This window comes from Phalaenopsis equestris, unplaced genomic scaffold, assembly GCF_001263595.1.
Source record: "Phalaenopsis equestris unplaced genomic scaffold, ASM126359v1 Scaffold000792, whole genome shotgun sequence".
Classification (NCBI taxonomy): domain Eukaryota; kingdom Viridiplantae; phylum Streptophyta; class Magnoliopsida; order Asparagales; family Orchidaceae; genus Phalaenopsis; species Phalaenopsis equestris.
The window spans coordinates 14,820-30,326 of NW_018165232.1; the positions used below are offsets into that span (position 1 = coordinate 14,820).

The window sequence follows — 15,507 nt, forward strand, 5'->3', positions numbered from 1 at the left end:
CTAGGTAACTCCTTCGATTGTGTTGTATCAACTGTTGGAACTGCTCAGAAACTGACCAGTGCCTTGGTGCCAGTGCCTTGGCGCCACAGAGCTGGCGCCTTGGCACCAATCTCTCGAGTTTTTAGACTAAGCACTGACGTCTAGGCGCCCCGTAAGCTGGCGCCAAGGCCCTTGGATGGCGCCATGGCACCTAAAGGTTGGCGCCTAGATGCCAGTCTTCTGGTCTCCAAATGCCCCATTTCGCTTCAATTCAACTCCGCTTCACTTCATATGTCGTACCTGTTATACCTGTAAAAAAATATCAAAATATATTTCTTTAAAGTGCAATTTCATTCATAAACAAGTGCAAAATATTAAAAAAAAAATAGCTTGCTTGAGGACATATCAGTTATAGTGATGTGTCACAATAACATACACACGTCATAGATGTCAGAGTTGCGATCTGCATGAGTTGTAAGCCACATAGGCTATAAGTAGTCACATACGTCGTAGTAATGAGTTGCAATAATATTCATGTGCCACAGAGGCTGAAGTTAGGAGTTACATGAGTTGTGAGCTACCTAGATTGTAGTCGTTCACATATGTTGTAGCAGTGAATTGCAATGATGTCAGTTAGCCTTAAAGACCATAGCAAAGGGCGAGCGTTAGCTGATCACTAAAGTCGGATCAGAGGGTTGTACTGACAGGAGTTACGACAAGGGAATCAAGGTGCATCACTGCACCATCTTCAAGGTGGATCGTTAAACCATATTCGGGCACCACATTATCCATAGAATACTTCATTACTCCACAACATACATTGTTACTTCGCAAAGTGATTCATTGGTGATGAGCATTGGGCGGCCAACAATGACCACTGGCAGCCAGCGAGAGATGGCCAACGATGGTTGTTAGTTGTGGAGACAAGATGCGTTTTTTTTGCTTTCAAATTCATAATGACTCTCAACTTCTTCTCTCGATCCAGCTCACGGTCCCTGTGACTTGATTTATAAATTTAGCGAGAGGCCTTCAAATTCAAACTACTCCATCGGACGGCCGAAAGAGATTTTGATGAGCAAGAGGCGTTTTGTGAACATTTAAGTGTTTTAAATGATGTCAGAACTGAGTGATATGAGACACACTTGATTCATCACATCTAGACACTCAATTTGACTATAACTTGTCAAATTTGGAATCCATTTCACCATCCAATTTACATGTATGTAAATTCTAAAATATATATATATATATATGTATATATTAGCTTCAGCATGCATCAGAACAAAGTTCTAAATTGAGATTATAAAATTAAAATAGAAAATCCGGAGTATTTACAGGACAGACAGGAAAACTGCATTCAGCAATAAAGCTTTAAATTACAAACCACATTCAACAGCACTTTTCAGCATACAAAAGAAGCATATATAGTTTGTTCTCTGCTCCCCTCAAAAGGATCAATAAAAGCACAGACGAAGCAGAACCCGAAGTACTTCCAAGGAATCACTCATTAGAGAATGGCAACGGTCAGGTAATCCCCAATCTTTTAAAAAAACAGAAGAAGAAATTAATAATAATAAATTAAATAAATCAACCAAAAATAAATTTGCTTTAAAAAAAACTAGTCTTATTTTGAATCATTTTTGTTTTGGGCATTTGCGTACATAAATCTTAATTTTTCATATTTACATGCGTAACACTCAAATCTTTAACATCACATAAGAAAATACCACCATCATTATATCTTTTAAAATAAACAAATAGGTTCACTGTAAATATCCAAATTTAGACATGAGATATATAAATACATAAGATGTTCCAAAACTATTATATTAACATATATAACATTTTGGTGCTATAAACCTACGCATGAAAATATGTTTTTCACTTTTAAAAAGTCCTAATAGTGATTACATTTCATGTGATATTAAAGATTTGAGTGCTACGCGTGTAAATATGAAAGTTTGGGTGTAAGACATGTAAATGCATAAAAATTGTGTGCTATGTATGTAAATGCCCCTTTATTTTTTATGTATGAAATATATTTTATTTTAAATCAAAATATACATAAAATAAAATAAAAAATAAAAATTATCCCAAATAGCCCCTGAATGTTATAAGATATTATATATAATACTTACCTGAAAGCTGAGTTCATCCAATGTCTTCGCATCATCGATTCGCCTCCCATTTCCAAAAGAATAAGTCATTCCCACCTTATATGTGCCAATAGGACAAGAAATAAAATTAGTATATTGTTCATATGAAGCAACTTTTATGACCGTTAGATTTAAAGCATTTAAAAGACAAGCACAACATATCAAACAAAATACAAAAGGAGTATTTACATGCATACCACCAGATTCCTATGTATTTACATATCTAATACCTAAGCATTACTTTTACATTCATACCACCCAAATTTCATATGAACAAGACCACCATTTGAACTTTTAAATTGTGAAAGACACCCTTATATGCAGATAAGGTGGCATATATATATTTAGAAGTTGAAGTTGGTGTTAGATATGTAAACAAATAGGAATTGAGTGTAGTTATGTAAATCTTCCAATGAAAAAAAAAAAAAGGAACAAAAAACAATTGTAGATATCTGAGAAGGTAGCAAACACAATTTATTGATAGACCATCATTGCTTGATTATCTGTGTTTCGATGTTCGAAAAATCAAATCATTCTGTTTTGAAATTCTATTGATCCAAAGCAATGAAATGTTATTATAGATGGCAACAAATCACTTTCTATTTATGAGAATGGTCTTCTTCTTCGATGGCAACAAATCACTTTCTATTTATGAGAATGGTGCTTCTTCAAAAAACTTCTTCAAAAAAAAAAAAAAAAAGGATTTGTGAAAAAAAACTTGACATAGATTTTGCACAATAGAATGGCAAAGCAGCTATTATAAATTTTTTATTTGCATGAATACCAAAATTCCAAATGTTTATAACTAATTAGAAATTCATAAAAGAGATTGGATTTCTCATGAATATATACAGTATATACAACAACAACAACAAAGCCATAATCCCACTGTGTGAGGTCGGGTACATGAATCCTTCTTCTCCATAGCGTCCTATTTAGAGTCATATTGAAAAAAAAAAAAAAAATAACAAGAAGGAGAAGAAAGGAAGAAAGAAAAAAAGTCTACTAAGGCAATTATAAAAAGGGGCATTTTACATGCACACCACACAATTTTTATATAATTGCATACATAACACTCAAATCTTTGAATCGCATCAAGAATACTACTATCACTAGCCTTTTAAAAGTGAAATACAGCGTTTCATGCATAGGTTTTAATGCCAAGGTATTATAAATGCAATAGCAAACTTGGGTATCAGATATGTAGAAGCATAAGAATTGGGTGGTATGTATGTAAATTTCCCTTAATAAAAATGAAGGAATTCATATCTGGCTCGTTGCACATGTTGAAGAAGCACAAATGAGTTATCCTGCGATGACCTGTCTAGTGATTTTGAAAACTTGTTTAATGAGTTTGGATAATTTAAAAGAATATATATTCATGTCAAAAAAAAGTTATCTAACTTCGATGAGATTATTGACATTTTTGGGGGAAAAAAAAAGATGAATCTCTCCAGAAAAATATAATACAATAAAATGAATTTTTAAAATCTAGTCCATTGCATGAGAAAAAGAATATTAATCGTACAAATAATATAATTTCATGCATGAATAATTTCAAATTATTAATTGGCCAATCAAAACATATTCCTTACTAGAAAATGAAGATGAAAAGCATAGAGAAGGGGAAGCTAATTTGAAATGCAAACTTGATGATTTACATATATTTTGTTGCACTAACATTACACATGCAAGCATAATCTTCAAAAAGTGCATGATAAGATAAAAATAAGCTAAGGACATGATTTATGATCTCTTTCCTCCACAAGCATTGCTTCTAAATGTCCGCACGCTTCTCATTCTTATTGCAAATTAAATGTGTATGCTAGCACATCTCATAGAAAACATGATAATAATTAAGGGTATTTACATACATAACATCTAATCCTTATGTATTTACATATTCAACACCCAAATTTTATTTTTCACATTTATACCACCAAAACCTTCGTATCACATAAAAAGTATCACTATTTTGACTCTTAAAAAAATTGAATTCACCTTTACATGCATAGGTAAAGCTGCATATATGTAAAAAATCAAAGTATAGGTGTAAGATTTGTAAATACATAGGAATTAAGTGATATGTATGAACATCATTCTAATAATTATCCCTAAATATGTAGTCTTTCATGCATGCTTTGCCCAAAACCCAATACAAGTTTTATAGTAGATTCGGAAATGTTTCATGTCAGTTCTAAGATCTTTGTGTAACACGAGTTCTCCATCTTATTCAGCAAGAGAGACTTTTTACTACCAAATAAAAATTAGGAGCCTTTACAAACATGCCACATAATTTTTATGTATTTATATGTCTAACACCTAAATTTGTTTTTCTTACATAATATATATACCACTCAGCTCTTTCATATCACATAAAAAATACCACCATTTTCAATTTTAAAAAGTGGGATACACCTTTTCATGCATAGGTATGTATGTAAATATTGAAGTTTAGGTGTTAGATATGTAAATGCATAGGACTTGAGTGATATGTATCGAAATCTTAATAAAAAAAATAGATAAGGTGCTCTTACTGGTCTCACTACAAAACGCACTAAAAACCGGCCATTCTTGCAGGGTAGACAAATACAATGAAAGTTTTGCATCTCTTTTCCTAGCTGCAGGAGCAACCTCTTTGACCTAGCAGGTGATTAAAATAAGAAGAAGCATTTACATAAATAACATCCAATTTCTATGTGTTTACATATCTAATACCTAAATTATACATTTTACATTTATGCAACCCAAATATTTCATAACACATTAGAAAAAACCCAATATTTTATCTTTTAAAAAGTAAAATACACCTTTTCAAGCATAGGAAAGGGATCATATATGTAAAAATTGAAAGTTTAGGTGTTAGATATGTAAATACTAAAAAATAGAGAAACCCTTAGTAAACACAGATAATTGTTGAATGAATACCAGATCAGTGAGCTCTCTAAGTGTGGCATCCTTCCACGTATAAATCTGGACTTCATCCTTAGGTTCTTTGCCCCTAACAGCAAAATCCTCTTTAAGATGATGACCACCAACCTAATGAATCCAAAAAGCGCCAAAGTTAAACTAGACCACTTGTGTAATATCAAAAGCAGAGTCAAAAAAAAAAAAAAACAGAAGGGAGAGAATAGCTATTTATAAAATTAGCCACTCTTCCACAAGGAGCGCAGAATCATGGACTGAGACAACTCACAAGGAGCTCAGAATCATTGACTGAGACAACTAAGGTTATTATTGTATTTAACTGATGGAAGTAGCCATTTAGAGTGATGGAAGGAATTAACAGTGCAGTAAGCAAAAAATAAAAAAAGGGTATTTACACACATACCACACAATTCTTATGTATTTACTTATCTAACACCTAAATATTCATATTTACATGCATTCCAGTCAAATTTTTAACATCACATCAAAAATACCACTATCACTATCTTTTAAAAAGTGAAATACACATCTTCATACATAGGTTTATAGCACAAAGATGTTATAGGTGTAAGTATCAAACTTTGGGTGTTAGATATGTCAATACATAAGAATTGTGTGGTATGTTTGACAGTAACACATCATTGATCAAGTAAGCTAGCTATTTCATGCCTAATTTTAGCTAGCAATGTATAAATTTAAGAGACAAGATACTTAATATTATCAATATTATTCAGAATCAAGTTAAAAGAGAGAAAACAATGGATATCATTGGGATATCAATGCAGTGTCAATGAAGATCAAGTTGAATAGAGAAGACTTAAGATTATTATAATTAATTTTCTCTAGAATATATGAAACCCTTCTTTATGTTTCACTTTGTTGCATCCTGCTTACAATGACTTCAGATAAATATATGTGGCTTCAACAAGATCTGTATAATAGTTAGTTGGTGCATCTGTACCAATTTTAATTGTCACCAAGATGATCTCATTTGAAATCCATTAGGTGTACATGAAGAAATAAATATCTCAACAGAATGATTGATGTTGGTCTTTCATATCCAAATGGCGCTAACTTTGACCTTATTGGATTTGCCGAGGTCAATTTTATAAATTGCTAAATTGGATGGGAAAAGTATTAAAAGTGATTGTCAATTTTTAAGAAATGATTTAGTAAAAATGACTCAATATCAATCATTCTTAATAAGAGGGGTGGTAAAATTAGGGGTAGAACCAAAACTCAATAAGAGGGGCTGTGAAATTAAAAATTAATAGATGATGAATATTTAAGTGTAATACTATTATGAATATTATTATTAAATTAAAAATATACTTAATAATAATTTATTATTAGGTATTTAAACATAAGGGTCAAACTTTTCAATGTATTATATGATATTAAAAAGTTGAAAATTTAGGGCTGGTGAGAGCCTCTCTCAGCCAATTCCTGGTTCCGCCACTGAGTACAGTAGCATAGATTTGACATGGCTAAATTGTAAAATTATCATTTTGATGAATTCAATCACAATTGTGGTGAATGAGGGTTTAGAGATCCTCCCAATTTGCATGTCTGCAAGAGTAAACTCCAATACGCAGCTTTTGATCTAATTCTAGCAATATAATCACTCCATCCTCTTGAGTCTCCAATACAATCTTGGCTACAACAAATTTACATTTCTGATGTAATTTCGCTTAATCTACTCCAAAACTCAGAAAAAAAATTATTATTGTAAGCAAAGTAATAGGACAAGTACAATGAGTTTGATAAAAAACTTGTAACCTTTTGTCGGTATATAAACTCTAACTTTTTTTAGGATAAACTTTGATAAAGACTTCCTAGATGGTAATCAGATGATATTATTTAATCTTTAAAAACTACAAATTTGGCGTAGTACTTGCACCAGGGAGAATAAAAAGAAAAATTCCATGATTCTCATTTGTATTTACTCAAAGACACTTGCAAACTTCTGCCCCGTTCAAGACCTAATTATATTTTTAATATTTGATTCTAAAGATGAAAAGAAGTTACAGTACAAAAATATGGACTAGCAAACCTCTGCCCCGTTCAAGACCTAATTATATTTTTAATATTTGATTCTAAAGATGAAAATAAGTTACAGTACAAAAATATGAAATTGAGATGGAATAAAATTCACAGGTTTAGGGGACTAATTGCATGGGCCAGGAATGCATGACATAAAGGGCAGAGTCTTTCGTTAAAAAAACAGGGGATCTAGATTTCAACACAATTTGTTGACCAATCAGAAAAAATTATGAAATTTATCCAAATTCCATTTATGCTTCAGAACGAAATATTAAGTCCAGAAATTAGTGGTAATTCATAAATAAAGTTATCCCTAGCATCTCTAAAGACCTCAAAGAGAAAGAATCAAAGATCAACAAAAAGAAAAAAATCAAGCCTACTGATAATACTCCTTTCTCCATATAGAATTCGAAATTATCCATATACCTTAGTGAAAACTCGGAGCAGAAGAGGGCATGTCTGCAATTTCATAAGCAAAGTTGTTAACAAAAATACCACGTCAGCAAGCATAAAGAAACAAAATAATAGATCATATTTAGCTGTGGAAAAAGAAATGGAACAGCTACCTAGTAACATACTGAAGGATCGAAAGAGTACTTGGTGGGTAAATATTAAGATCAATTAGCACACTCACTAATATAAATGTATACAACAATTTGCATAATAAACAAATTAAAAACTGATCTTTGTAAACTTTAAATGCCTAGAATCATTCATCTTACTTTAGTAAATGGTAGCATTGGCAAGAACTTGCCGTGAGAACTTTATTAAATTAACATTCGTAAACATATACCGTAATAATTGGTTGAATCCAAACTTATCAATGTGGTTTAACTTGGATTCCATGAAAAATGAACGACAACAAGACTTCTTTAAAGTGGAACCAACAATACATGTCACATAAAAGGTTCCAAAAGCTGCAGATATCCTAAGAATCAGAAGACTTCACTGCTGCATGTATATTTTTTAAGGGGCATTTACATACATACCGCCCAATTCATATGTACTTACATATCCAACACCTAGACTTTGCCTTGTTAGATTCATAACACCTTAATTTTTCATATCTAATTAAAAATAGCACCATTTTCACATCTAAAAAGTAAAATACAAATTTTCATGCATAGGTGAAGTGGTACGTATGTAAAAATTAAAGTTTAGATGTTGAATATGTAAATACATGTGGTACGTATGTAAATCTTCCTTTTTTTAATTATATGTAGTTTGTACTGGTTCATACAGAACAAACCAATTGTCGAAAGAACTGTTTGTTACTTTCCATTCTTCCACACTCACTAGTATAACTAGCTAGCTAAATTTAACCTTTTAATGGACGAAAAAACTAATTTCCAAATAAGCTAAACTAGCTATGATAATTCCTACTAAGCAGCAACCGCAGACGTAACATAAATAGCATAAAACAAAGGCAAAATTATCTCCAGTATTATATCCGGCGAATTAAAGAATGAGAATTCATCCAATGTGCCCTTCCATGGCCAAATGTGATTCTAATAACCAAATCAATGTGAGCTAGAAAATTACAAAAATCAACATTTCTTTTGAAAAACTATTTTTTCCTTCTTTATTAACTTGTTAGACTTAGTATTTGAAAACTTTAACTGAAAAGTTTAGTTGTTTTTTAAATTTGCTGCCAAAAACATCATTTGTTTAATAAAACATAGCAAGATTTTTATCAATCCATCAACAAAAAAATGAAGAGACTACTTTTGTAAACATAATCATAAACAACATTATCAAAATTCTCATTGCGCTCCAAAAATGAGCCATTAAACTCTGCAATTTACCCTCATTTTGCTACAAACGAATTATGTTCATTCTTCACTACTTTATCATGAGTTAAACTTGCATCGAACTCCATGTAAATTTCATGGGTAACAAGTGTGGTTTTATTTAAAAAATAAAAAAGAAAATAACCAAAAAAATCCTTCTATGTATGAGAAAAAAGAACATTTAAGTTTATAAAAGCTTTTCAACAAATTTGCTAGTTAGTCTCGAAGTATTGTTCACAAGTCTACCAACAAAGAAAATTGGTGCTACTCCTAGAAAATTCATCACAACCATAATTAACTCCCATCAATTACAAGATAATGCCATCAAACATATTTTTTGAAGTGTTGTTAAAAGCACTTTAGGAGTTAATAGAAGCGATAAGTTGGCCCTGTACATTGCTCGCCTAGTATGCAAGCTCACAGAAGTGCACGTGTTACATTGCTTTGATACGGCTTGCATGTGTCCTCGACTCTGGCTAAAAATTAGATCCTGTTTTAGAGTTTACAATTTGGTTCAACATCGACCACAATAACAAAAACGCCAATGCTTGCTTTTCCTCATTGGTTCACATAATCATTAAATCACTCCTTTTGGAATCTCCTTTCTTGTTGTATTTAGACACTTCTCAGCAATTCCCTTTATGAGTTTTCTCATCTATTGTTTTATTATATTCTTCTCACTAATAAAATTGTTGTTAGAGGCTTCATGGTGCCTCCCACTCTATGCTTCACATTACCTCCACCTCTTAGTCTCTAGCGCTCACAATCTCGCCAGCATTTTTAATTTTAAATATTCTTCATCACATCATTTTAGCTATCTTTTATTCTTTTTTCGAATTTAGATAAACTAAACTTATTGTCGTTGATTGCATAATAGCCTTCATTAAAAATTATCACCGGATGTGGTTGAAAATTGGTTAATTAAAAGGGTATTATATACACATATGTATTCATGATATGAAGTTAGATGACACTCTAGCCGGTAAAAGAGACACTTTGTTTTGAGCATTGAAGAAACTACGAACTCTTACACATCACATTACACTTCAAAAAAACACTAATTCTACACCATTAAATTAGTAAAGTGAGATTAGCATAGCCATAAAACATAAGCATGGATAAATATTTTTTGTGAATAAAATAATGCATCTCATACACGACCCTAGATTTGACAAGTTCGAGCAAAAGTCTACAAAACTATTCAAGTTTCAATTCTTATATGCCATCCTATCCACAAAGCAGAATATTTTCATCCCCCAGTCATCTACATGAATCCCTGAGTAGGATAGTGAAAATAGCATGTAACAATAGATCACTTCAAACAATCTCCCAAACTAAGAGAAGCATAAATCAGATTTATTATTTATCTTTCATAAACAAATTCGGTGAGTCGATTTATAAAGTTTGCATCCAAAGCGTGTGCAAGTATTACATAGCCCAATTGAAATGTTACATACTGGTTTGATTAATTTCTCTATCATGACCAGGAATTAAGTAGAATTACTAATGTAATATAAGTTTAGAAGAATTATTCTTGATTTTCCAAAAATTTGTTCAGCAAGTCAACAAATTATAAAAACAAATTGTAAATTCAAAAAAAAAAAAAAGAGTTTGACAAGTACCTTCTCACGATCTATCGGCATACCAGGACGACGAACATGTGGTGGAGGCCCTCGTTGTTGCGGTGGAGGAATAGGCCTGGCTTGCCGGTTTTGGGGTTCAGCAACTTCGGCCATGTTTAGATAGTTCTATGTTTTTATGAAGCAAGTTAAATGGTGATGGACGCAGCAAAAAAGATTGTATTATGGTAAAAAACTAGACAAGATCCTTGTAAAATATATTTAATAAACTTAACAAGATGTTCATGGAACATTCATAGGAGATAGTCAAGAAGAATGCAATTAAAGTAACAATATAAATTTTGCAACAAGAGATACATCATGCCAAGTAAAATAAAATGTTGCAAACATGAATACAAAGAAAAAAATCATTCTAGAGGGAAAATAAGAATTTGTTTTAGAAATAAGTTCCCTTCATCATGAAACTTACATCATCCTTCACCTAGGATGAAATAGAAAGAGAACAAAAATGTTAAGTTGTAGGGCCACAGGTTAGAGATTCTACTCTATACTATCTTTATTTAAATAAGAAGGAGCGAGGGAGAGAACCAAGCAAATCATTCATGTATTTCATCCAAATAATTTAATATTACTCCAATCAATCAATTATATAATTCAAAGAAATAAATAACATCAACCACATTCTTATCATTTTAAGGATTTTTATAGAAAGAAACTTACAATTTCAAATAGTGAATAAAGTAAATAATTTATATTCCCATCTACCTCATTATTTTCTATTATATAATAAATATAAATTTTTTATATCTTCAAAATTTGACTAATGCACAAGTAACAATGTAAAGGTGACAAAAAAAATTAGGAGTTTATTCTTAAAAAAAAAGCAAAATACTTCTGATGTAAAGATTATGCAGGTATGGACGTGTGGTAAAAAGGGGCAACTAAGCATAGATATACAGTGGAGTTGAGACAATAAACAAAGATGATGAATAAAATAAAAAAGTCAAAAAGAAAAATTGGTTCCTAAACAACTCTTAAAAAGGACCGAATGGTCCAGATTAGTTATAAAAATAAAATAAGAAAAAAAAAAGAGCTAAAACATAGAATGGAGAGAAAAAAAAGCGACTGTTGCCAACGACATCGATCATGATGAGGAAGATAAGGCACATTTCACCAAAAACCATTAGCCTTAATTTCAAGGATTTGAAAATCAATCGACAACCAATTACGCTATTTTTTCCAATCATTTTTGGAAATCAACTTAAATTTGGAATGAGGGAGGGAAGACGATTAGGAATTACGAGTTCATGCGCGAGCATAGAAACCATGAGATACCTTGAGAAATATAGACGAGGGAAAAGAGAGAGTCTGAACTGCCTTGATAGAACCTCCGCGGCCTCTGGAGAGGGGCCGGTGGCCTGAGTCGGACGAGTCTGGGATGGTGGATGGTGGCACCGTTGCACGGGAGAGCCGAGCAGGTGAGGGTTAGTCAGCTAGGGTTTTTCGGTGATGTTGGAACAGACGCATTAGAAATATAATATACGAGAATTTATATAGACTAACAAATTGTAGGAATTACATTGGCTATCAAAAAAAAGTTTGTTGTTCGCGAATCGTTAGATTATTCGTGTTGGATTCATCAGACTATTCATGTTTGATTTGTTCGATAAGCAAACGAGACGAACATGAATAAATTTTTTCATTTGGTAAATATTATATAAATATTATATATTTATATAATATAAAGTATATAATTAATATAATATATTATATTATTATTTTTATATATTAATATACAAAACAAATGGACAAAGCCTTTTATTACCCTAAGGCGGAAGCCCTGTCCCGTGTTCGCCCTTTCCCCTCTCGAAAGCACGCCGCTCTTTCTCCTCTAGGAAGCACGCCACGCTTTCTCCTCTTAGTTTCGGCTGCTCTTTCTCTCAAAATCGTGAAAAACTTCTTCTCGGTGAGACTGCGAGAACCCTCATTCTTCTCGTCTCAAAATTGCGACTCAGCTTAAGGTTGATTGGTTGTGTTCGTTCTTTAATCTCTATTTTTATCTGTCTTCGATAAAGTGTATTTGTCCTCGGCGAGTCGGCGTTGGATTGACCACTCTTGGTATTCTTGCTTTGGTGCTTGGTTGCTTGTAAGGCTACCGAGTCATCTTCTTTGAACATATGTTATGTAATATTTCATATAATCTTCAGGTTTGTCTCTTAGCTTAAATTTTAAGAAATTTTTTTAGGATTATTTAAATTTTTTGAGTGAAACCTAAGTTTTAAGGTTTCTGAAATTTCTTATGAGGTCATGTAGGGCTTTTATGAGTTAATTTTTGTATTTCTTTTTTTTTTTTTTTTTGCATAAAACATAGGTATCTTGTGTCACAAAAGGCATAGTTTGGATAAGATCCAATGCCTAGTTAGAAGCTAGTTGAATAATACAGTTGTGTGCATGAACTAGGTATACTTTTATGGATTAGTTGGCTAAGATGGCTTCTTGTAGCGACATACTAATTTATGCTTTTCTTATGACATATGACATCTTCGATAATGAATATGCCGCAAGTCAAATCTTGTGAATAACACAAAACCCAAACAATGGATGGATAAGAGTTATCTTAATGCGGGGGAGGAGACATCCTCGCTTGTCCTTATTATTCTATTTTTTAAATATCTCTCGCTTGTTTGCATCACCTCTGGCTTTAAGGGAGATTTTCCACTCTAATCAAGCAATGTGATTAGATGGATTTGAGGGTGCCTCTGAGTATGAGTTATGTTTTGATTTTTTTTGGAGTTTAAGAAGCAAAGCAAAATGTTTAGAGTTCTATTGTCCTATCTTTCTTTCACACTTCAAATATCTTACAGTCTAATTTGCGTTGTTTTTTAGAATAATGATAGTAATAATCATATTTGTTATGGTACTTCATTATTAATAATATGGAAAATTGTTACTAACAAGTTGTCAGTGAATAGATGATATTTATTTGGGATATTTATTTGAGAAGACATGTTCACTCGTAAGAAATGATGCATATATTGACATGAAAGTTAATTTGTGGCATTGCAGAAATTGTTTAGCAGCTATATGATATATTATTAATATATTTACATATGTGGAACCATACAATGGCAATGGTTATATTGTCTACATATGATTGTCTACATATGGGCTGTTTTGAGCACTGTTTTGGAGACATTAAAAACATTATCTTATGGTTGTTTTGAGCACTGTTTTGGAGACACTAAAAACATCATTTTAGGGTTGTTTTCTATAATGTTTTGCATAAATTAAAAACAACATTTTAAGGCTATTTTGAGCACCTGTTTTGGAGACATTAAAAACATCATTTTGGGCTTGTTATAATCGCTTTTTGGAGCCTTTAAAATGTTATTTTGGCTCTTCTTACTTAGGGTTGTTTTGATCACTGTTTTGGTTTAAAGTGTTGTTTTGGCTCTTTCATTTTGGGCTTGTTATAATCGCTTTTTGGAGCCTTTAAAGTGTTGTTTTGGCTCTTTATACTTACTGTTTGGAGCCAAAGTGTTGTTTTGGTTTTTTGTACTGGCGATGTGGAGCCTTTAAAAGGGCTGATTTTGGGGGAGGATTCTAGGGATATTCTTGTACAAGCAACAGGCTAGATAATATGGAAACTTGTTACTAATAAGTTGTTAGTGAATAGATGATATTTATTTGGGATATTTATTTGAGAAGACATGTTCACTCGTAAGAAATGATACATATATTGACATGAAAGCTAATTTGTGGCATTGCAAAAATGGTTTAGCAGCTATATGATATATTATTAATATATTTACATATGTGGAACCATACAATAGTTATATTGTCTACATATGGGCTGTGTTGAGCACTGTTTTAGAGACATTAAAAATATTGTTTTAGGGTTGTTTTGAGCACTGTTTTGGAGACACTAAAAGTATCATTTTAGGGTTGTTTTGTGCACTGTTTTGCAGAAATTAAAAACATCATTTTAGGGCAGTTTTATTAAAAACATCATTTTAGCAGAAATTAAAAACATCATTTTAGGGCAGTTTTGAGCACTCTTTTGGAGACATTAAAAACATCGTTTTATGGCTATTTTGAGCACTGCTTTGGAGACATTAAAAACATCATTTTGGGCTTGTTATACTTGCTGTTTGGAGTCTTTAAAATGTTATTTTGGCTCTTCTTACTTAGGGTTGTTTTGAGCACTGTTTTGTTTTTTTTTAGTGGTGATGTGGAGCCTTTAAAAGGGCTGATTTTGGGGGAGGATTCTGGGGATATTCTTGTACAGGCAACATGGTAGATTTTGTGGCTTTTATATTTTTTATTTCCCGTCTATGTCTTCTATGCTGCTTTAAACTTATGGTAGAAGATAACTTGTGTTAGCCACATGACGTTTCAATTGTTCACATTAAACTTGCTATGTTGTTTTACACTGAAGGAACTTGGAGTAGTTTTTTATTGTGCAAATTTTAAATTGAGGCTTATCATTTTATTGCAGCAAAAAAAAGCTAAAGGCAATAGATCTAGATTAATATACTTTATAGTTGACACCATTCAATGCTTTTTGACATCATTCAGTGCTTTTTGTATATTACACATCATTGAATATTTTCTTTTTTTGTATAGATATTTACAATGTCAAATGTTGAACAGTCTCAATCTGTATCAAATGACGAACAATTGCCGCTTGCAACACAAGAAGGAATTGATAGTTCTCAACCTATTGAGCAGACTGTTGGAAGCACTAGTACTTAAATGCAATGTACGAAATGCAGGAAGAGAAAAACAGCTGTCTGGGAGTATTTTATAGATATTAAATCAAATTTAAAGGAGGGTTGAAGTATCATATGTTGTAGCTTCTGGTTCTGTGGAACCCTCGAAACCTGATTTACAAGTATACCTTGAGGAGGGATTATTTGTGAGTTATAATGAAAATTTTGATGCACTCGGTTAATGGAAGATGAATACATTGAAGTATCCCCAACTTTCAACTATGGCTCCCGATATTTTCTTAATACACATAACAAAGGT

At 32.1% G+C, this 15,507-nt stretch overlaps 1 protein-coding gene across 1 annotated transcript; it reads right to left on the reverse strand.

Annotated features, from left to right (window-relative positions):
• Positions 1-1,262: 1,262 nt before the first annotated feature.
• On the reverse strand, positions 1,263-12,013 carry LOC110031239 (histone deacetylase complex subunit SAP18-like). Its single transcript, XM_020734352.1, is given in 8 exon segments — positions 1,263-1,519; positions 2,118-2,192; positions 4,685-4,730; positions 4,732-4,778; positions 5,064-5,174; positions 7,533-7,565; positions 10,519-10,644; positions 11,812-12,013. Coding segments are annotated over 7 exon segments (459 nt in total). The 5' UTR covers positions 10,633-10,644; positions 11,812-12,013; the 3' UTR covers positions 1,263-1,486.
• Between the last annotated feature and the right edge of the window lie 3,494 nt (positions 12,014-15,507).